The sequence below is a fragment of the Rhincodon typus genome, chromosome 15 (genome assembly GCF_021869965.1).
Source record: "Rhincodon typus isolate 14 chromosome 15, sRhiTyp1.1, whole genome shotgun sequence".
Classification (NCBI taxonomy): domain Eukaryota; kingdom Metazoa; phylum Chordata; class Chondrichthyes; order Orectolobiformes; family Rhincodontidae; genus Rhincodon; species Rhincodon typus.
Window position 1 is genome coordinate 25,179,000 of NC_063346.1, and position 21,445 is coordinate 25,200,444.

Sequence of the window (21,445 nt, forward strand, 5' to 3'; positions counted from 1 at the left end):
ATGAAAAAAACACAGTGGATGCTGGAAATTTGAATTACAAAACAAATTGCTGGAGAAACTCAGCAGGTCAGGTAGCATCTGTGGGGAGGGAGCAAATGACTGCAGATGCTGGAATCTGTACTAAAAAACAACAAAGCTGGAGATCATAGCGGGTCAGACAGCATTCATGGAGAGAGAGAGAGCAAACTAACGTTTCGATGGCTTCATCAGAGCCGAAGCGGTGTGAAGGGAGCAACATTTATGATATAGTTGGTGGTGATGTAGAGTTCTGGTGGAGAAAGGATGTAGATAGTTCAGATTGAGTAATTCGAATGTGGGAACGGCAGAACAATGGTGTGTCTAACTGCCAGTCTTGAAAGAGCAGGCAGTCCCACTGGGGTGGGTGGAGGAGAGAGAGAGAGGACACGAGAACAGAGAATGTAACAAGTAAAGCGAAAATAAAGTGAAGGAATGGGAGAGTGTAACAAGTAAAGCCAAAAGAAAGGGAAGAAATGGGAAATGGTTCACAATTTGAAGGTGTTGAACTCAATATTAAATCCAGAAGACTATAAAGTGCTTAATCTGAAGGTGGGATGTTGCTCCTCTAGTTTGCGCTGTGATTCACTGGAACACTGCAACAAGCCGAAGGAAACAGGTTAACCTGAAGTTCTGAAAAAGAGTAATTTCGGACTATTAACTCTGTCCGTCTGCCTCTCCAGGCTGCCAGACCTGCTGAGTTTCTCCAGCACTTTCTGTTTTTATTCGCCTTCCTTTATTTGGGATGGGGTGAGAGGATCGTTTCCCTGCACTGGTTAAAGGCACGGTAACAGTCTGTAGTTTCCGAGCAGCCCTCCCGTGTAGAGGGGGCGCTGTCAGTGGAAGACCGTGGCCACTGGCCTCAGATCGGACGCTTTGAGTGACGCCATCAGCCTGCGCTGTGGTGTTTGTCGCTGTAAAGTTTTTTTTTACTGTTGAGTTTCTAATTTTCAGGTGAAAGGAAATGTAAGACTTGCCGGAAAGGGAAAAGCCCACGAATTCGCGGAAACTGCTGGAATCAGTATGAAATTTGCAGGTAAAAGAAAGACTAACTAAAGAATGGGATCTTTCAGCCTATTTTGCTGAAGTTTAGAAACCTGTAGGAAGAATCCAGTTTCCTGCTGGGCCTGACAGTGGTTTTACTTTTAAATTTGAGAAATGCTGCTTTTTTAGTTAAGGTTAGACGAATAGTGGACAGTCATTCTTTCAGTACATTGCATAAATAAATTGGTTTGAGTGTTGTGATTTTTCTCTAAATGGTACTGACAATACCATTATTATTTCAAGGAGGTCACCCGCAATGATCTCCTGATTACTTTGTTTCTGGGATCGCTGGACAGGGTAGTTTTGTGTTATAAAAGCCAGGAAGGTACCATGCTTGTTTTCTGGTTTGTGCAAAGCTAAACTGTTTGTAGGAGAGCACCATCATTGGCCTCAGAACATGGGAGAGAAAATTTAGCCTGATCTGCCTTTTTGACAATGCATGTATATTGATGACATCTCAGGACTGAATTTGAGGAAAACCTAACTGACACTTACAGTTTAGCCTAACCTATTTGGCCACTTGTACTAGTGGACATCTGAAGTGAATGTAGTCCTGTGCACCATAATTTTGTCTTTAAAAATCTGACATTTGCAGAACAGGAGTGAACAAGGTGTCTTATAGTCTTAAAGTGGAGTAGTTGGAAAGAATAACTTAGAGTAGGAAGCTACAGCATTTGCCTTGATTTCATCATGTGTAATACAGCACATTTTGCTCTCTTAGGGAACGATAAAATTCCAGAGCAATAACTTCCTATCGTTCCCATCCGTTATCTCTGCAGTCCGTCAGGCATATACCCTTGGTTATCTTCCAGTTTTTCATCTATGTGCTGCAACTTGATGGCTTCATCTGAAAACATAATTTAGATTTCATATAAATATTGACAATACCCAGCACTGCCTCTCCTGATCCCTTCACTCTGTTTAATTTGACACAGTGCTTTTCCAATATCCAATACCATTACCATTGGAATCTTCTACCAACTCCATCTCTCTTGATAGCAAGTATCTTATCATTAACAACCTTCGTGTTATATTTTAAACCCCAAGATAAGTTTCTGACTACGTATATGTTTCATCAACAAGACTACATACTTTCACCTTTTTAACATAACCTATCTCTACCCCTGCGTCAGTTAATCTATTGTTTGGATGTTCATCCTTCGCTTTGTTACCTCTACAGTTGTTTATTCCAATTGTCACCCAGCTAACATCTCATGTTCTACCCTCACCAAAAATCTGGGCTTATTTCTTAACAGTGTCTCATGTTCACACATCCTGATCCAGAAACATTTAATTTTACAACTCTAATCCTTGTTTTTAATTATCATTATAACACTCACCCCCATTCTTATTTGTCAGCTGTGGCTTATCTGGCAGTGCACTCACCTCTGAATCACAATGTTCTGGGCTCAGGTGCCATTCCAGTGCTTGAACGTGAAAATCTATGCTGACAATCCAGTGCAATACTGAAGGAGCATTGCACTGTCGGAGATGCTTACTTTCAGATGAGATGTTAAACCGAATCCCCCGTTTGCTGCTTTGGTGAATGTGAAAGATCCCATGAACCTATTTCAAAGACATGCAGGAGAGTTTTCTCTGTTGTCCTGGTTAATATTTATCTCCGTCAAATTAATGAAAAGCAGGTTATCTGGTGATTATCAAATTGGTGTTTGTGGGAGTTTGAGTGTATATTGACTGTCATGTTTCCTACGTTACAAACATGACTACGTTTCAAAAAAGTACTTAATTGTCTGTCAAATGCTTTGAAACGTCCCACTAAAGATGCCGTACAGATGCATATCTTTCTTTTCCATTCTTATAACTTCTAACAACCTTCTTAAGATCTCCTGCACATCCCTGATTTTAACTGCTTCACCACTGGTGGCCCATGCTTTCAGTTGCCCAGGCCCTAGACTCTGGCACATTGCTTCTTGATCAGTAGGACAATCGATGGTTCTGGGTTAAGGACAGGAAAGTGGATATAAGAAACGTTGAATCAACCACGAGCTTATTGCGTTGCAGAGCAGGTTTGAGGTGCCAAATGGCCTACTTCTGAACGTATTTCTTATGGTCTTATGATCTCATGGTAACCATGTAACCATTGTTAATTGTCATGGAACTAATCTGGTTCACGAGCGACCTCCTGCGAATGGTAGGAAATCTGGGTCCTTACCTGGTCTGGCCTAGATGTAGTTCCTGACCCACAGTAATGTGGTTGACTCCTAAGTGCCCTTTGAAATGGTGTAGCAAGCCACACAATTAGGGATGGGTAACAAATGCCAGCAATGCCTATATTCCATGTAAGGAGAAAAAAACTTTTCCTTCTCTCTCCCTCTATTGAATACTGTAAGATACTCTTGAAAACCTACTCTTCATCTGTTCTTAAATTTCTTTATATGACTGATTATCCAATTTTATTTAATAATATTGCTGTGTATCTTAGTGTGTTTTACTGCCTTTATGTACTATTTAAAGACAAACTCCTTTTGTTGCATTAGGTAGAAAATATGATACTGATAAAGACATTTTAGCCATGTGCCAATCTCTCACATGAGTACGCCTAATCCCATTTGATTGTTCCATTCCCATAGCCTTTTATTATCCTCACTTTCCTCCAAAAGTATACCGAACCTAATCCTTTAAGTCAACACAGTTTCTACTTTAAATGCGAACTCTGGTACATTTCATAAACTTAGAATACAAAAGAAAAATATCTGTGGCCCTTTTCGATATCTCTGCATTTAATCCTGTATCTATGATTTCTCATTCCAGATTCCCAGTGTGGAGCTGGAGGAACACAGCAGGCCAGGCAGCATCAGAGGAGCAGGAAAGTTGACGTTTCGGGTCGGGATACTTCTTCAGAAATTTCTGAAGATTCTGGCCTGCTGTGTTCCTCCAGCTCCACACTGTGTTATCTCTGACTCCAGCATCTGCAGTTTCTACTATCCCAGATTTGCAGTGTAGTTTTATCTATTTCATTTTATATTGGTTCTTGGGATGTGGATGTTGCCAGCAAGGCTGCAATTTCTTGACTGTCTGTGGTTGCTGAGAAGATTACGTATCAGTCATGTTGTATGGGACTGGAACTACTTCAGATCAGTTCAGGGTGACTGATAGCTTTCTTGAAGGACTGTCAACCCTTCGCTGTTTGATTTTATCAGAATTTTAAATATCTCCATCAAACCACTATGGTCTCTCTGTTCTGATGAAAGCAGCCCCAATATTTCAAGCTTTTCCGCATATTTATTTTTCATCAAGGCAACAGTTCCCTCATGAGCCAGTATTGTACTCTTCTTGTTGCCTTCTTTTTCCTGTCTTCATTAGGTTAACTTATCTGTAATTAACCAAGTTAATGTCTTGCCCTGTTGAAATGGGCTCAGTTGCTCTTCGGTCCTCTGCAACACATCCACTCACCAAAGAACTCTTCTGTCATTTCTTCCAATTTCCACAGAAACTCTGAATGTATCCTGTGTCATGTAAGCTGTGTGATTTGTATATATTTTATTGTCATTTATTTTATTTAGATATTGAAGTAGTAGCATTTCACATTGTAAAGAACTGTCATCTGAAACTTAGCGAGCTCTTAGTTCTAAATTATCTCTTTCCTCTTCAATCATTCTGGTCCTTTTTGTGACATTAATTTAATGACATTACTGACTGAAGGACAAAATGAGAAAATATTTTTGGTCTGAGATTGTGAGGCAGTTTAATAATTTATGACTAACTCGTCACTATTTCTAGAGCCATGCTCTCTTTCAAAACAAAAACTGGTATGAGAGAGCAAGTTCGTGGGATGTTAATTTAAATTTGTTTGCATTGGGAGAGACTTACAATCAGACAGCATAAACATTGAAGAGCATTAGCTTGCTTTCAGTTGGAAGGATCAGGAATTGATGTTTTTGTGCTTGGGGGAGAAATGCATAGCTAATAAAGCTAAGAAACTAGACTTTTTGGAAACTTGGTGGAACTGCCTTTGAGATACTGAAAAACCATACAGTGCGGATAGAGGCTATCAAGTCTGCACCGACCCTCTGAAGAGTGTCCCACTCAGACTCAACTCCCCATCCCCATAATCCTGCATGTACAATGGCCAAGCCTACATATCCCTGGACACTATGGGGCAACTTAGCATGGCCAATCCACCTAACCTGCACATCTTTGGACTGTGGGAGGAAACCGTAGCATCCGCCTGTGGAAACAAAGCGCAAACTCCATCCAAACTAAGGAGGCCATCAATAAACATGTAGAATTAGACCCTATATGTACACCACTGAAAAAAAACCAGAAATGAGGTAACCAACTCCAACAGCCCCTGGAGTTTAAATACCAGACGGGAAAGCACAACAGCACTTCACCGGAGGCTGCACTGATGATGTTACCCAGCAAGGTAATGAAACATCTGCAAACTAATGAACCAGCTCGGCGAGTGAACCAATCACAGCATCCGTGCATAGTCACCCAAGGCTGGAATCAAACCTTGGTCCCTGGCACTGTGAGGCAGCAGTGCTAACTACTGTGCCACCGTGCTGCCCAAAATTAGCATTTAATTGTTGCATGTAGTGCATAGGAGTGATGAGGAATTTAAAAAATCATTAATTACATTGATTAATGGAGAGCATAAAATCTTAAAGCAGTTAATGAAGCAGGTAATGAAGGTAAAGTGGAATTATACTGGATATAATTGTATGTGGATTGAGGAATCATTATTTAAAAGGGATAGGATAAGAGAGAGAATATAGTCTTGGGTACCCTCAATTTGCAGACACAGATCAGAGGAGTGCTCGACCATAGTATATGTAGAGATTCAGGACAAATTAAATATGATGCAAATCTACTGTGATACTAACCTGTAAAGAAATCCTTTATGATAGACCCAATGGTAGACCTTGAAAATGTCCAAAACAAAGACAGTACATTCATGAAGTATTCAGGATCACACTTCCAATAGTCTGTGATGTGGGAAGCAAGTTAACCAGTAGAATTGCCATGCTAGAAGACATTACTGTTGATCTGAATTAAGCTAGACCTTCTATGGTATTGCATGGTTGGAGAGTTAATGGCAGCTTCTGTAAGTTTATGCAATACTGAAGTAAGACTATTCGGATCATCTTTTGAATGGTTTCAGATCACTCAAATGTTGGGATATAAATAAAAATTAGCACATTTCTACAGAAAAAGAAAGGTGGATTGGAATTGTTGGCAAAATATTTTAATCATGAATGCTATGTATCCAGCCTTATTCTTTCCTTACCTAATAAGACCATAAGATATAAGAGTAGAAGTAACTGCTCTGACATTCAATGAGACTATGGCTTTTCCCTATAACCCTCGATTCTCCTTCTGATTAGAAATCTGTCTATCTTGGCCTTGAATATACTTAATGAACCAGTCCTCTGAAGTAAAGAATTTCACAGATTCATTACCCACTAAGAGAAGAAATTGTTCCTCATCTCTCAAACGTGCAACCACTTACACTGAAATTATGCCCTCTGGTCCTAGATTCTCACACAAGAGGAAACAGCTTCTCTACATCAGCCCTGTCAAGTCCCCTAAGAATATTGTATGTTTCAAAAAGGTCACCTGTCATTCTTTTAAGTTCCAATTAGTACAGGCCAAATGTACTCAACTACCCTCATAACACAGTCCCCCCATACCTGGTATCAGCCTAGTGAACCTCCTCTAGACTGCTTCTGATGCCAGTAATCTGTCCTCCGATAAGGCACCAAAAAGTGTTTACAGTATTCACACTGTGGTCTGATTAGTGCATTATATAGTTTTAGCTTTTCTACTTATATATTCCATTCCCTTTGAAATAAAGGTCAATGTTCCATTTGTCTTCCTAATTACCCACCAAACTTTGATGCAAGCTTTTTGTGATTCATGCATGAGGACTCCCAAATCCCTCTGTTCTGTAACTTTCTCCGCTTAATTAATATTTAGCTCCATTTCTCAGCCTGCCAAAGTGCATAATCTTACAAATTCTCCCTTTTTCCTAACTCTCTTCTATTAGTTAGCCAATCCTGTATCTATGCTGATATATTGCATTCAATATTTTCATGAATGCTCACAGGACAGTGGTCACCATGATTGACAATTCTCTCCATGGGAGGCCAAAACCAGCTTCACCACTGCCACCTGAGTTGAGATTAGCTCAGGACTGATTGACTTTTCTGTGATTTAGTGCCCCAAAAGTACAATGCCATTTTTTTTCAATTGAACTATAAAGTGTTTAATTTTTAAAAATACTTGTGACTACTTTTGATCTCTCGACGGCAGTTAAAGATGGACAATAAATGTTTGCCTGTTGTTTCAGTATGCTATTATTTATAAACTGCAGTAGTGTTTTCTTCTCCAGCAGTAATATGATCTTAATTCTTAGTGCATGGTACAGAGGCAAACACAACAATATGTGGATTTAAGTAGCTTATTTCAAGTGCCTGTCTTTGAATTGTTCATATCTTCATTTGCAGTAGTCTCTTTTTTTTCTTATTTCTGGGAAATTCGGAGTAAAAGCCAAAGTTCCACAAAATTAGTTACCACAAGCAAATCTGTTCTAGTCAGCATAGTGCAGCTCTGGCGACAGAGCATGAGTAACATAATGTGAGACACCTTTGCCCACATACCATTTTGAATACTTGTTTTAAGGGAGGGAAAAATAGCTGGTGCAGCAGGTGAACAGATGATTTGAATGTAGCTCAGATGAAATGGCAAAAGTCTGCAAGCTGCATGGGCTTTTGTACAGAATGTGGTTTAGGCGAGCTCAGCTCTAAGTGCCTGGTAATTGTGGATCCACAGCGCAAAATTCATTGTGGTCCACTACATATTGCTACTAAATGTATTCTGTATATATGTCAAAAGTAGTGGGAAAATCATACTTATACAGAAGGAATGTTGTTCTGGAGTTGAAGCCGTAGTTTCATGGCACAGTGAGCTTTTCCTTGTATCTGGTCACGCAATACTTGACATGAGTGCTTGACTTGAGTCTTGATCAGATATGTAAAAAAAGTGAGAGTGAGGAAGAGAGAAAGCCAGTGTCAAAGATCATTTTCATGCATTTCAACTTTGGCTAGAAGATCTGTATTTTGTACACCCCATAGAAAAATAACAATATAGGGAAAGAATGCAGGGGCGTTCACTGGGAATGGTAGTGTCCCAGCCTCTGGTTTGGGTTCAAGTTCTTCCTGCCCTGGAGGTGTGGTATAACATGTCTGAACGGGTTGATTGAATGCGAGGCCAAACTGCTGCATGCTGTTTCCTACCCAATCCCAATATTCCATTTGACAGCAGGAGATTGGATGTAAAGAAAACCTGATTACTTGTCTCCATTTCACAAAGTTTGTTGCTAACTTGTTAAGGAAGTGTTGATCCATAATAGTTTGCAATGCCTGTGTAAACCCCGAATGCCCATTGATACAGATTTGATTTACTGAGAAAATTTCAGAATATTTTCTGACAACCTTTTTTGTAAGTGGGCTGACTTGTTGACTGTGACCTTGTTTGGCCACTTTCTCAGCACTCTAGAAACCAGTTTGTTGAAGAAAAACATTAATGTCAGCCTGGGCTTTTAAGTCAGAAGTTCATGGGTTCAAGCTTAAGTGAAGAGACTTGAGTACATGATGCCAATTGATACTCCAGTAGTGCACTGAAGGAATAATTTCTCTTATTTATGTTTGACAGATCTTGATATGTGCAAATTGACTTACATTTATCTATGAAATAGCAGTGCTTGCACTGTGAAGCATTTTGGGAAGCCCAATATATGTAAAAAGCAGAATATTAATGAAATTTCTTTCTTTTGATTTTAAACATTAGTCATGTGGCGATTTTATTAGCGATTTTCAAGCTGTTTAGTTAACCGTACAGTATGCTAATCGGTATGAAGAGAGCCTTGAATTTAGACTGTATTAAAATCTGTTTTATTTTAATCATTGATTCTGAAAATAATGTAAATTACTGTAAATTTATTTACAACTGCTTCAGGATGCATTGTAAATACTTTTTGAAGTTCGATGTTGCTTGGTACGGTTAAGACAGTGGATTGTTATCAGCAAGAGCAGAGCTGGTGATTTTTGGCCTATTTATGTGAATACAATTTCATATATGGTGTGATTTAGTCCCAGTTGAGGTTGACACTGGAAGATTCAGATTGGTTTTATCAGGTGTTCATTATACAAACTGACTTTAATTTATAGATGTTTCATTTTTTAATTCAGCTGCAAATTAGCTTTTGTAAATTAAATTGTCTGATCTTTACATCTCAAAACTTTGATATTCTTGAAGGTAAAGTACAGTGTTGTAGAAGAACACAGACTATCAATCAGCTAATTTTGGATGATGCCTTTCAGCAAAATAATCCATTTGCTCTGAAAATATTAAGTCAGGAATGGCTTTATTAAAAACGCTGAAATATTTGCTCACAGATCAAGATATTTGAATTTCTTAGTGTCCTACCCTGATATCAGAAAATACGTTATTGATAGCTCTGATATTCAGTGCATGAAGTCTTTAATCATTTATTCAGTTTGAGTTGAATTATATGAAGTTCCAGCCAGGCACCAGTTATTAGAATTTCTTTATCACCGATTAGCTTTCTGGTTCTCAAGATGTTGCGGTTAAAAGCTAGTGTCTCTCCTTCAGGAAGATATTTGCTTGGAACAGATCTGAGCAATGTAGACTTGAAAAACTCGAATGTTAATCTTTGGTCTTTCCAGGCAGCTCCATAATTAACTTCAGTACCCCTGATCCGTGGAAGAGATTGTGGAGGGTGGGGTTGAAGTTAGTGAATGTTCCCTATTGGAAATTACATCTTGGTAAGTATTGGGCACATTCTGAGCCAGCTCTTAAAGTCATAGAGTCTTATAGCACGGAAACAGATCCTTCGGTCCAACCAGTTCATGCCAACCATAATCCCAAACTAAACTAGTCCCACCTGCCTGCTCCTGGCGCATATTCCTCCAAACGTCTCCTATTCATGTACTTATCCAAATGTCTTTTGAATGTTGTAATTGTACCCGCATCCACCACTTCTTCTGGAAGTTCATTCCACAAAAGAACCACCATCTGTGTAAAAAAAATTTGCCCCGATGTCTTTTTAAAATCTGTCTCCTCTCATTTAAAAATGTGCCCCCCTAGTCTTCAAAACCCCCATCCTAGGGAAAAGACAATTACCATTAACTCTATCTATACCCCTCATTATTTTATAAACTTCTGTAAGATTTCCTTTCGACTTTCTACACACCAGTGGAAAAAGTCCCAGCCTTCTAGCCTTTCTTTATAACTCAAACCTTCCATACCTGGCAACATCCTGGTAAATCTCTTCTGAACCCTCTTCAGCTTAATATAAACAAATAGTGAAATAATGAGTGATCTCAAACCAAGTTGAATCATGACTAGTCATCGTTTCTGGTAATTACCGGAGGATTCTCACTACAAAATGTACTGTTCTAGCATGAGAGGGAAATGGGAGAAAGTGTGGTGATGGGGGAACAAAATACATTTCTTCACCTGTAGATTAGCTCACATTCCTAAACAAGATAGCCATTGTCAGGATGCATGTATCCTCCATTTAAAGCATATTCTAATAGTACATTTTTAGCACGGTTTGTAAATTTGAATAGTGCTGGCCCAGTTTTAATTTTTAGCATTGTTGCTGAATGGACACCAAGAACTACATTGTAGGTTCTCCTGATTCACATACTATCTTCTGCTCGCCTGATCCCCTGACTCCCCTCTTAGCTTTCTCACTTGCCGCCTCTCCTGTTTGCCATTCTTCTAATTCTCCTCATCCATTCTCGCTCACTGACTTTCCTGATTTCCATTGCTCTCTCTTGTTCTCTTTCACTTCTTTACTGCAACACTCTCTCTCCTGATTCTCTGACTCTCTCCTGCACGCCAGCTCTCCTGATTTCTCCTCCCAGTCCCACACTCACCAATTTCCTTCAATTTTTTCTGCTACTTGCCCTGTTCACCACCTCCCTCTCTGAAATTTGACCGAACTTCACATCGCCTTTCCCGATTCCCTCTCATCTTCCCAGGAGTGGGGCAACAAGTGGGAGGAAGCAATAGGATTGGGAGCGGAGTGTGGAAAGGCAACAGGAAAGGGAAGCTATGAAGTGAAGGGTTCGGAGAGGGCTGTGATAGAGGAATGGTTAGGTGCTCAGGGTATTGTGGGGATAGTGGGATGGAGGAAGCAAGGGGGAAAGGATTGGAAGAGAGAAGTGGGAGGGTGTTGTTGGGATAGGATTTGAGGAGGTGGTGGGAGCTGGGAAGGGCAAGGCAAGCGGAGTCAGGAGTAGAGTGGGTGGTCAGGAGATGGCAGCAGTGGGGTTCTGGAATGGGGAGCATTGAGTGCAAAGTAAATTGTGAGTTAGTAAAAGGATTTTTGGGCCTGTTAGGTTCAAGACAGCCAATAATGCTAAAATTGCAGCCCAGGAATGTTACATGATTTCTAATGGGAAAAGTTTTTGCATTTTTTGTTTAGCGCACAGTTTTTCAGAACACATTAGGATTGGTAAAGGAGCAAAAGCTGTATAAATGAACATTTTTTTTTGACATGAAGCAGCCTGAATCAATTGAATCTTGTGACACAACAAATGGATTATAAATGTGAAGCTTATATTGTATATCTAAATGAACAGAATAAACCGGTTGAGCACATTGCATTTTGTGTAAGTGTGTAAAGTAGAAGTAATGATTTGTGCGATGGTTACAAATCTCTGGTTTGCAGGAGATATCCTTTATTATTCAGTTGCTGGCCACTACTGTTTGCAGACTCCCATTATCCCCTAAAATCTGAGCAATACTTTTGGCTTCCACTATCTATGATAATGCAAATAGGGGTTAAAACAATATAAATTGCATATAGTTGATTCTCTGAATTCCTGTCTTTCAAAGGCAGTGAAATGGGGCCACTGGTTATAATAGTCAACTTGCCTGATTTAAAATGTAACAAAGCCTGGCAGTTAACAATCAATCATCATTAATTGGTGCATTGTCCATTGCAGTGCCTCTATTAATCAATCAGCACTCTCCACTCATGCCATATAAATGTTGGTTTTCTCCTTGAATTGGTATTATTGTAAATTGTCTGAGTGCAAGATTAAAGGCCTTGACAAAATGTCTTTCTTCCAGCAAACTTGAGCACAATTCTGTTGCCTACTTTGCCTGGGCTCAGCTCATGGGTCTATTTGGCATTCCCGGATAGGAATTAGTCCCCTTCTGTACTGAATTTAATTTGATAGCATCAAAATAAAAATATGACCCAAATTGTCTCTCACCTAATAGATAAAAAAATCTTAGAATTTGACAACTATGTTGATGTCGCCATGGTTATGAACAGTGGGCAACTTACGTTATTACTGTCTTGTAGACTGTGGCAGTCTCTGTTAACGTCATGCTGGGTTCCTTTCTTTCCATTGCCATGATTGTTCTTTCTACTTATTAGAATAATCTTGAAACACCTAACACTTCATCACATTAGTTTCAGGGGTTTTTTTTCCCACATTTTTCACATTTTTTTCCCTGCCATCTCTTCTCATCAGCTCTGTCCTTGGATATAATTCCAAAGGTGTATTTTCCATCTGGTATTTTATCTAAAATATTTTAACACTTTGTGTGTAGACTTTTGTCAGGAAGAGTCGAATTTGGAAACTGTCTCCTTTATTTTTTAGATGCTATCAGTTCACCTATGAATTTAATGATTAAATAAATCACTTTTCTTTTTAAAAAAAGGTAACAATACAAATTCTGTGGTGTTTGCCAGAGTTTTAACAACCAGCCTCCACAGTTGCAACAAATTTTTGGAAATGCTATTGGCTTTGTTTCTTAAACTGACAATCACAAATTACTTTGGCACGGCACTTCCTCCTCCTTTCAGTATCTCACTTGGTTTCACCTCTCTCCCTTCTCATTTAAAATCCTCATCCTCCACTGCTCACCAAGATACTGCAGACCCTTTCAAACTGATATATCTTCACCGCTTTTCTCCCTCAGTCTTTGCACCAAGATCCTCTCATTGCAAGTGATTTCAATCTCCAGCTTAACTCATTATGCTCTCTTTCCTCTGAATTTGCTGCATTCTCATCGTCCCTTAATCGCTCCTTCAATCTTGCAACTCACATTAATAGACTCGGCTCAGTGTTCCAAAATGCTCCTGGTCGGTCTCCCACGTTCTACGTTTTGTAAATTGAGGTGATCTAAAACTCTGCTCCCCATATCCTTACTCTTACCAAGTTCTGTTTACCCATTTTCCCCTTGCTGACTGACCTACATTGGTTCCAGGTTAAGCAGTGCCTTGAGATTAAAATTTTTATCCTTGATTCTAAATTCCTCCATGTCCTCACTTACCCTGCACTGTTATTTCTTCCAGACTGATAACCTTCCAAGATACTTATGCTTCTTCAATTCTGACCTCTTGGGAATTCCCCATTTTAATTGCTGTCACAGATGTGACTTTACCTGTCAGTGCTCTAAGTATAGGCATTCTCTCTGAAAAACCCTCCACATTTCTTTCTGTCTTTAAAACAATCCGTAAACCCTGACTCTTTGACAACATTTTTGGCTATCTGCCCTGACGTTGCCTTTTGTGACAGTATCACATTTGGCTTTATATCGTTCTGTGAAGTTCCTTTGGACATTTTATTATATTGAAGACATTACAATAATACAAATTGTTATAAATCGCTCTATACAGATACACACAAAAATGCAGTCATCACACCACTTAAGCATTGTTTGATTTAAATGCTCTTAAGGTTTGAAAGCATTAATTCTAGAATTGCATTCAAAACTGTTTTACAAAATTCGAGTGAAATGTCTTAGATTTACTATTATACTTCACTATAATTTTACTGACAATACATATTAATATACACCTATAATAACAGAAACATTTTATTTTTTCTTTTCATTTTAGGATCAAGGTAGAGGTCCCCTTGCTGGATACTACTTTAGTTGATAATGGAAAGATTGCCATTATGTTAGCTAAATATAAACTATGGAAGGTGTAACATGTGAGGTAATTCATCCTTTTGGTTAGTATAAACTTGAGTATAAAATATGACATTAAACTCTTGAAATTGTGTTGCTTATTGTTTAAGTACATACTATAGAATCCCTACAGTGTGGAAGCAGGCCATTCAGCCCACCGAGTCCATGCCAACCCTCTGAAGAGCATCCCATCCAGACCCACCACCATTACTCTATCCTTGTAACCCTGCATTTACCATGGCTAATGCACTTAGCCTGCTCATCCCTGGACACTATGGGCATTTTAGCATGGCCAATCCAACTAACCTGCACATCTTTGGACTGTGGGAGGAAACTGGAGGACCCAGAGGAAACCCATGTTGACACGGCGAGAATGTGCAAACTCCACACAGACAGTCAACCAGAGCTGGAATGGAACCCAGTTCCCTGGTGCTTTTAGGCAGTAGTGCTAACCACTGTGCCACTGTGTTGCCCCAAGAAAGAATATTTCTTGCATTTAATCTATATTACTTGCATTTAATCTTTCTTCTGCTCATTAAAGGTGAAAGATGTCAGTGCTCGGAAACACAACCCTTCTCCATTTTGGGCACTCAGTGTCCACAGAAACACTCGCAGGTAATTTTTTCAACAGTCTAGATGTTGTATATGTAGATTGGACATGACGACTGAAGTTTTTGGCTTAATTTAATCCCAATTGGTAAAATGCAATTAGGCAATGCATAACATAACTACTTATCATTGTACAGTAACCTGCTAAATGCCCGGTAGGTAAAGAACTATCATTCAAAATACTGTAAAATGGGATAAAGTCATATTAAAACAAAATTAATCACATTTTGCTACATTTCTTAATAAAAATTCAAATTTCTTTTGTGATACTAAATCTCTCGTTGAGAAGCCATGCATATCGGTATATTGCTGGAAAATTAAACTATTTTAACCTAGACTAATGATCCAAAGATGATGAGTTCAAATCCCACCACAGCCGCTCGGGAATTTAATTTTAGTTAATTTGATATATCTAGAATAAAAAGCCAATATGATTAGTGATGATCACCCACCTGACTGACTGTCACAGAATCCTTTTTGTTCTCTAATGTTCTCCAGAGACAGGAAATCTGCTGTCCTTATTGCTCTGGCCTATGTGCAACTCCAGTCTCAAATCACACAATTACGTCTTAACTGCCCTATGAAATGGCCAAGCAAGACATTCAGTTGTCAAGGTGGCCCATGACAACCTTCTCAAGGGCAGTAGGGATGGGTAATTAGCAAAACCACATTCAGTGAGAGAATGAAAAATAATACTCTGTCTCTCAAGTTTACTGGCACTTTCATCTTAAGCATGTGTGCTGTGTCGAAGTTCTGCCTTTTCAGCCTGATGAAAATTACAGCATGCAAAGTAGTGGAGATCTGAAATAAAATGGGAAGTGCTGGAGAAACTTAGCAGGTCTGGCAGTATCTGTGGAGAAAAAAAACAGGTAAAGGTTTTGGGTCCAATGAGTTTCTCTAGCACTTCCTGTTTTTATAAACAGCTTACAAGCATTCTGTTAACAAAAACAGAAGTTGCTGGAAAAGCTCAGCAGGTCTGGCAGCATCTGTGAAGGAAAAATCAGAGTTAACACTTTGGGTCTGTTGACTCTTCCACAGAACAGAAGCATTCTATTGACTATAGCAGTTTCCTTCAAGCAGTGTCAGCCAGGGAAAGGTAAAGCCCTGAAATTTCATTCATATTGTCGTTTAAAATTAATGCAAGAAAATAAACTGACAGATTGGAAGAAGCTTGAGACCTAGAATTTTAATATGAAAATTTTATTTTGCACGCTTTAGTCTGTGCCTCTGCAAAACGTACCACAAGTGTAAATCTCCTCATGATTTACACAGTAGATCTCTACTGTTCAGAATGCATAGGATAAAATCTTTCCTGGATTTTGGAAATTTCTTTTGGCATTGTTGGTTAGAGATTCCAATGTGTAAATTGGAAAGCACCATAGATACAAATATTTATTGAAGACATAAAACAGTGATTAAACCTTAAAAAGCAATTAAAAAGAGTTTTACTTCACATATTTCTGCTTTCAAAGTACCAAAGTAAAATGACGCTGGTGAAACTAAAGGAACCATAGGGCCTGTGTCTGTTCTAAACAACTGATGTGTCCAAGTAATATATTTCTGGACTGGAGAGGTTATGGTGTAGCATGTAATGCCTGACATGATTATTAAATTACAAAGATGAGAGAATGGTAAATCCAATACTTGTTCCATTTTTGGCAATATCAAATGATATCAGGTCATAGAAAATTTGTTGCTAATGTTGGAGATCCAAAGCCAAAACAGGTAATGTAAATACATAACCGAAGAGTCAGCAACTGTAAAATGAAAAGACAGGTTAATGTGTAAAACGAACTGCAACATCAGAACTGGAAATGCATAGACGAATGAGCATTTTATGAGCTTGGGTTAAGGATAGGAAGAAAGCAACACATGCTGCAATGACAGGGAGTTAATAAGTTGCACTTTCACTCAGCTGTTCAACACGTGCTTGGGCAATGAAGATGTACAACGTGAACAATTTCCAAATAGGTACATGGGGCAGCAAAAACACAAACAATTCCCACACAAACAAAATTGAGAAAAATTGAGGACAAAAGGTTAAAAAAAAAAGTGCAAGAACCTATAAATAAAGAAATTCTGTCTGCAAGTCTGAGTAGATTTTCTGTTGCTTGTTCCCAATCTGACCTCCCTGGAACAATGAAGGCCAGAAATAAAGAGGCTTGCTTGGACTCTATGCTAGCTAGAGTAACAGCATCTAATTTTTTTTTTGGGCATTCTTCAGCCCTCTCATCTGAAAACTGGCTTCAGTAATACAACACCTTGCTTATCTCTTTCATTTTTTTTAACAGAAAGTGATGCTAGTGATGTGAGTGAGATTGTCAGTGTCAAGGAGAAGGTAGGTTGGTTTATATTTCCACATATAAATCTTTTATCAGAACACGACATTGGTATAGTTTTGTTGTGTTTGCCTGTTTTTATTCTCCCTTGGGCCCTTGCCAATATTTTCTACTTTCATTTCTGACTTCCTGGCAGTTACATGTGCTGTGTCTTACCCCAGTTCCTATTGATCACTGATTTTACAGTGTGAAATTATCCAATTTGGGACTAAGAAAGGAACATAAAAGTATTTTTAAAAGGTGAGTGATTAATAAATATAAGTAGTAATAAGTACCTTGGTAGCCTTGGAAACAAATCATGGAGAATTAACATGAAGGTATATCAAGCGATTCAAAAAGCAAATAATACATGAGTCTTTACTATCAGAGGGTTGGATTATAAGAGTAAGAAAGTTCTGCAGTTACTTGCTTTGAGATCACACCTGGAGTACTATGTACTGATTTGATCTACTTATCAAGAAAAGATAAGGAAGAAGCATTAGAAGGCATGCAGTGAAGTTCACTAGAATTAGAGGCCTGTCCTTTGAGGAGAAATTGAGTAGAATGGGTCAGTATTTTCTAATGTTTAGAAGAGTGAGATTTAATCTTTTTAAAACATTTAAAGTTTTTGAGTATGAGATAGTATAGATGCTGAGAGCTTCTTTCCCTTGCTGGAAATCTAGGCCATGATCTCAGGATAATGGGTAAGCCATTTAAGGCTGAGATGAAGAAAAATTTCCTCACTCGGAGTAGTGAATCTTCTTCACTTCATTCCATAGAGAGATGTGGATGATCAGTTGATCAATATATTGAAGACTGAGATCAAGAGTTTTGGGTACCAGGGGAGTTGAGGGATATGGGGATAGGGTGAAAAAGTTTATTTTCATAGATTTCATAAAATCTCTACTGTGTGGAAACAGGCCCAAGTTGATGTAGAAGTTCAGCTCTTATTGAATGTCAGAGGTGGATTTTGGGACTGTGAGGTCTATTGCTGCCCCTGTTTTTTTTTTGTCTCTGTACCCTTATAATGGTGAGGTTCAAGAACTCTTATTCTCTGTACCAGGAGGTTTATGCAACTTGAGAATGTTTGTTTGATAATGGCTTTATTTACAAAAAGACTAAAGTAATTTCTGCTATTATGGGGAGGCTATGGCCTAGTGGTATTATCACTGGACTGTTAATCCAACAACCCAGATAATGTTCTGGGGACCTGGGTTCGAATCCCGCCATGGCAGATGGTGGAATTTGAATTCAATAAAATATCTGGAATTAAGAATCAAATGATGACCATGAATCCATTGTTGGAAAAACCCATCTGGTTCACTAATGTCCTTTAAGGAAGGAAACTGCCACCCTTACCTGGTCTGGCCTACATGTGACTCCAGACCCACAGCAATGTGGTTGACTCTTAACTGCCTTCTGGGCAATAAATGCTGCCTAGCCAGCAACGCCCTCATCCTGTGAATGAATATAAAAAAAAATTTAACAATGACATCCTTGAGTCTGCTGAGCAACAATAAAGATAAATCCTTACAAAAAGGAGAATGTCACATATATATTTTAAGGAATCAAAGCAATTTGTATATAGTTTTATTGTCACTTATATTTTCTGTTTCTTCTCTGACTGATTAGGGTCCTGTCAGCAGATGGTTTGAGGAAAGTTCTAGAATATCTCTATTCTTGTGCTGACATTCTTCAGTGATACTTCTGAAAAAAAACAATATTCCAGAGTACAATATGAAACCTGCTTATGAACGAAACCAAGAATGCCTGCCACCAAAGAAGCGAGAATTACTACAGAATAGTGCTGGAGGCGAGGACGTCTTAAAAAATAATACATTGCCAACCAACATTACCACTGTAAGTGATGCTGATTGGTCAAGAAGTGCTACTGAAGAGAACCAAACAACAGTAAGATATGGAGTCAGAGCGGATAATGGTGAAAGCTCACCAGGAGTCGCAGTGGATCAATATGGCATGATGTACAAATTGGCTGTACCTTCTGCAAACTATTCACTAAGTGCTCAACATTCATTGGTGAATATGGGACATCTCTCACCGGCATACAGCATTGCATCTCCACTCATTCAGCACCCTGGGGTTCCATACACACCTGTTCATTACACCCAACTACCCCACACATCACTGCAATTTGTAGGACCTCCATATTCAGTACCATATGTTTCTCATGGGATACTGCCAAATCCATTGATTTCATCTGCTGTGGGAATCCCCACCTCTCATCTTTCCCAACTTGTTTCGTATCCTCCCTTGTTGGCTGAGACTAGCACTCCTCCTCCGCGGACAGCATCTCCTGCACAAACGTACAGTAAAGCCACTGGGTCTCCTGTACACAGTTTGACTCCACAAGGACCACTGCCTCATCTAACGACAGCAGACCTTTCACAAGGCGTGGCCCATGGTAGGGTCCCACTGCATTTTCAACCTTCACTATTAACACCATCCTATGCAACCTTTTCTGCTGCAGTGCAAAATCCAGATGTGTGTCATGAAAATAGATATAGCTTGCAAATGGCAAAAGACAAAGAAACTGCAGAAACTGTGTTGGATGTCTCAGCAAACCGAAGTGAAGGAACTTCAGATCATCAGAATTATGAGAGACGACCACGACATGAGAGATTTATAGAACTTCAGGCACCCCATTATGTTGGCAGCAGAAAGGAAGCGCAGCTTTCTGCCTCAGCAATGGAAAACCCAAGAGGCAGTCCCCACTTTTCTGCTCATCGGGAACCAAGAAATGAAGTTATCTCTCCAGCACAGAGGAGTACACCAGACACAGATCTAGAGGTCCAACAAGTAGTTGGGAGTTTGGGCACTCAAGGGTGTCAGGTTCCTGTGGTTGTTAGAAAAGACGTGTTAAGTAATGTTAAAGCTTCACAGAATTCATTCAAAAGTCAAGAGCAAGTTAAGTACCACTCTCAAATCATTCCAGGTAAAAACATTACAGAATTTTGCTCCAGTGAAGAATTACCACAATCTCCATGTCTGCCTGCTCAACAACATGTTACCACAGGACTCAAAAGACAATCATTAGATGGCCAGCGTGGATATTTACATAAAACCATAGTATTAGCCAATGGGCAGCCAGTATTAATGCCTGTTGATACCCCTGTGCATGAGGAGGATGCATTGGTTAATAATATTGCTGTAACGACAGAATCCACAATTCAAAGTCATCCTGAGAGGCAGACAGCTTGTACAGTGGTTCCACTTCCAGTATCTCAATCCACAGTACCAATCCTTCAGCCTGTCCTGGTCCAACAGTCCCCACCAGCGCATATTCCTTCACACTTTATGAAAGGTGCAATCATCCAGTTAGCAAATGGGGAGTTGAAACGTGTAGAAGACCTGCAAGCGCAGGACTTTGTGCATAGTGCAGAAATTAGTGCTGGGTTAAAGATTGATTCCAGTACAGTAATTGACATTGTTGAAGGCCAGCGTCCTGGCCATGTCACCGTCCATTTCTCTGTAGGAGAGCCTCAAACAAAGGTGAGTCTGCAATTACAGTTGAGAGTAATCTTAGTAAAGCAAAAATTGTTGATCATAAGCTACATACTGAATTAGTCCATTCCTGTTTTAATTAATATGGTTGCCAGTGATATCACAGGTAGACCAAGCATTTGTGTTGTCCCATAAAATTGGTGAAGCAATGGAGCCTAGGCATTTTTGAAGAAAAACATTTGTAAAATAGAGTCAAACCAGTTTAAAAAACATTGTTTGCAACAGTGAAGAATTTATTTCCAAAGTTAACCCCAGGGTTCTGAAGGAGCTAGTGGAGAATGTGGTGGTGATCTTTCAGGAATCACTGGAGTCAGGGAGGGTCCTAGAGGACTAGAAAATGGCTAACGTAACATCCCTGTTTAAGAAAGGAGGGTGGCAAAAGACAGGAAATTACAGGCTAGTTAGCCTGACCTCAGTGGTTGGAAATTAGAGTCAATTATTAAGGATGAGATTGCAGAGTACTTGGAAGTACATGATAAAATGAGGCTGAGTCAGCAAGGCTTTGCCAAGGGAAGGCCATGCCTGTTAGAAAGCTGTTAGAATTCTTTAAGGAGGTAAGGAGCAAGTTAGACAAAGGAGAGCCGGAGGATGTCATCTATTCGGATTTCCAAAAGTCCTTTGACAAGGTGCCACACAGGAATGTACTAAATAAGACAAGAGCCCATGGTGTTAGGGGCAAGGTACCAGCATGGATGGAGGATTGGCTGACTGGCAGAAAGATAAAGGGTCTAAGTGACTAGTAGAGTTCCACAATAGCAGTGTTGGGACTACAACTATTCACGTTATACATTAATAATCTGGACAAAGGAACTGAGGGCGTGCTGCTAAGTTTGTATATGAGACCAAGATAGGGTGGGGTACAGGCAGCGTTAAGGAAGCTGGGAGACTACAGAAGGACTTGGACATGCTAGGTGAGTGGGCAAAGAAGTGGCAGATGGAATACAATGTGG

The 21,445-nt window shown here is 39.4% G+C and overlaps 1 protein-coding gene across 10 annotated transcripts in view; it reads left to right on the top strand.

Moving 5' to 3' along the window:
* The first annotated feature begins 841 nt into the window (after positions 1 to 841).
* Positions 842 to 21,445, top strand: part of LOC109923409 (ataxin-1-like) — a 28,129-nt gene continuing 7,525 nt past the window's right edge. For 2 of the 10 annotated variants that reach the window (XM_048605669.1, XM_048605677.1), the window contains exons 1-5: positions 842 to 1,051; positions 13,973 to 14,074; positions 14,588 to 14,661; positions 16,947 to 16,993; positions 18,606 to 20,483. In XM_048605669.1, coding sequence (XP_048461626.1) covers positions 18,711 to 20,483 — 1,773 coding nt within the window. In that variant the 5' untranslated portion in view covers positions 842 to 1,051; positions 13,973 to 14,074; positions 14,588 to 14,661; positions 16,947 to 16,993; positions 18,606 to 18,710. Of the gene's footprint in view, positions 1,052 to 9,770; positions 9,870 to 13,972; positions 14,091 to 14,587; positions 14,662 to 16,946; positions 16,994 to 17,130; positions 17,235 to 18,605; positions 20,484 to 21,445 lie in introns of all 10 variants that reach the window. The other 8 variants (XM_048605678.1, XM_048605671.1, XM_048605674.1 and 5 more) reach the window with 8 other exon arrangements.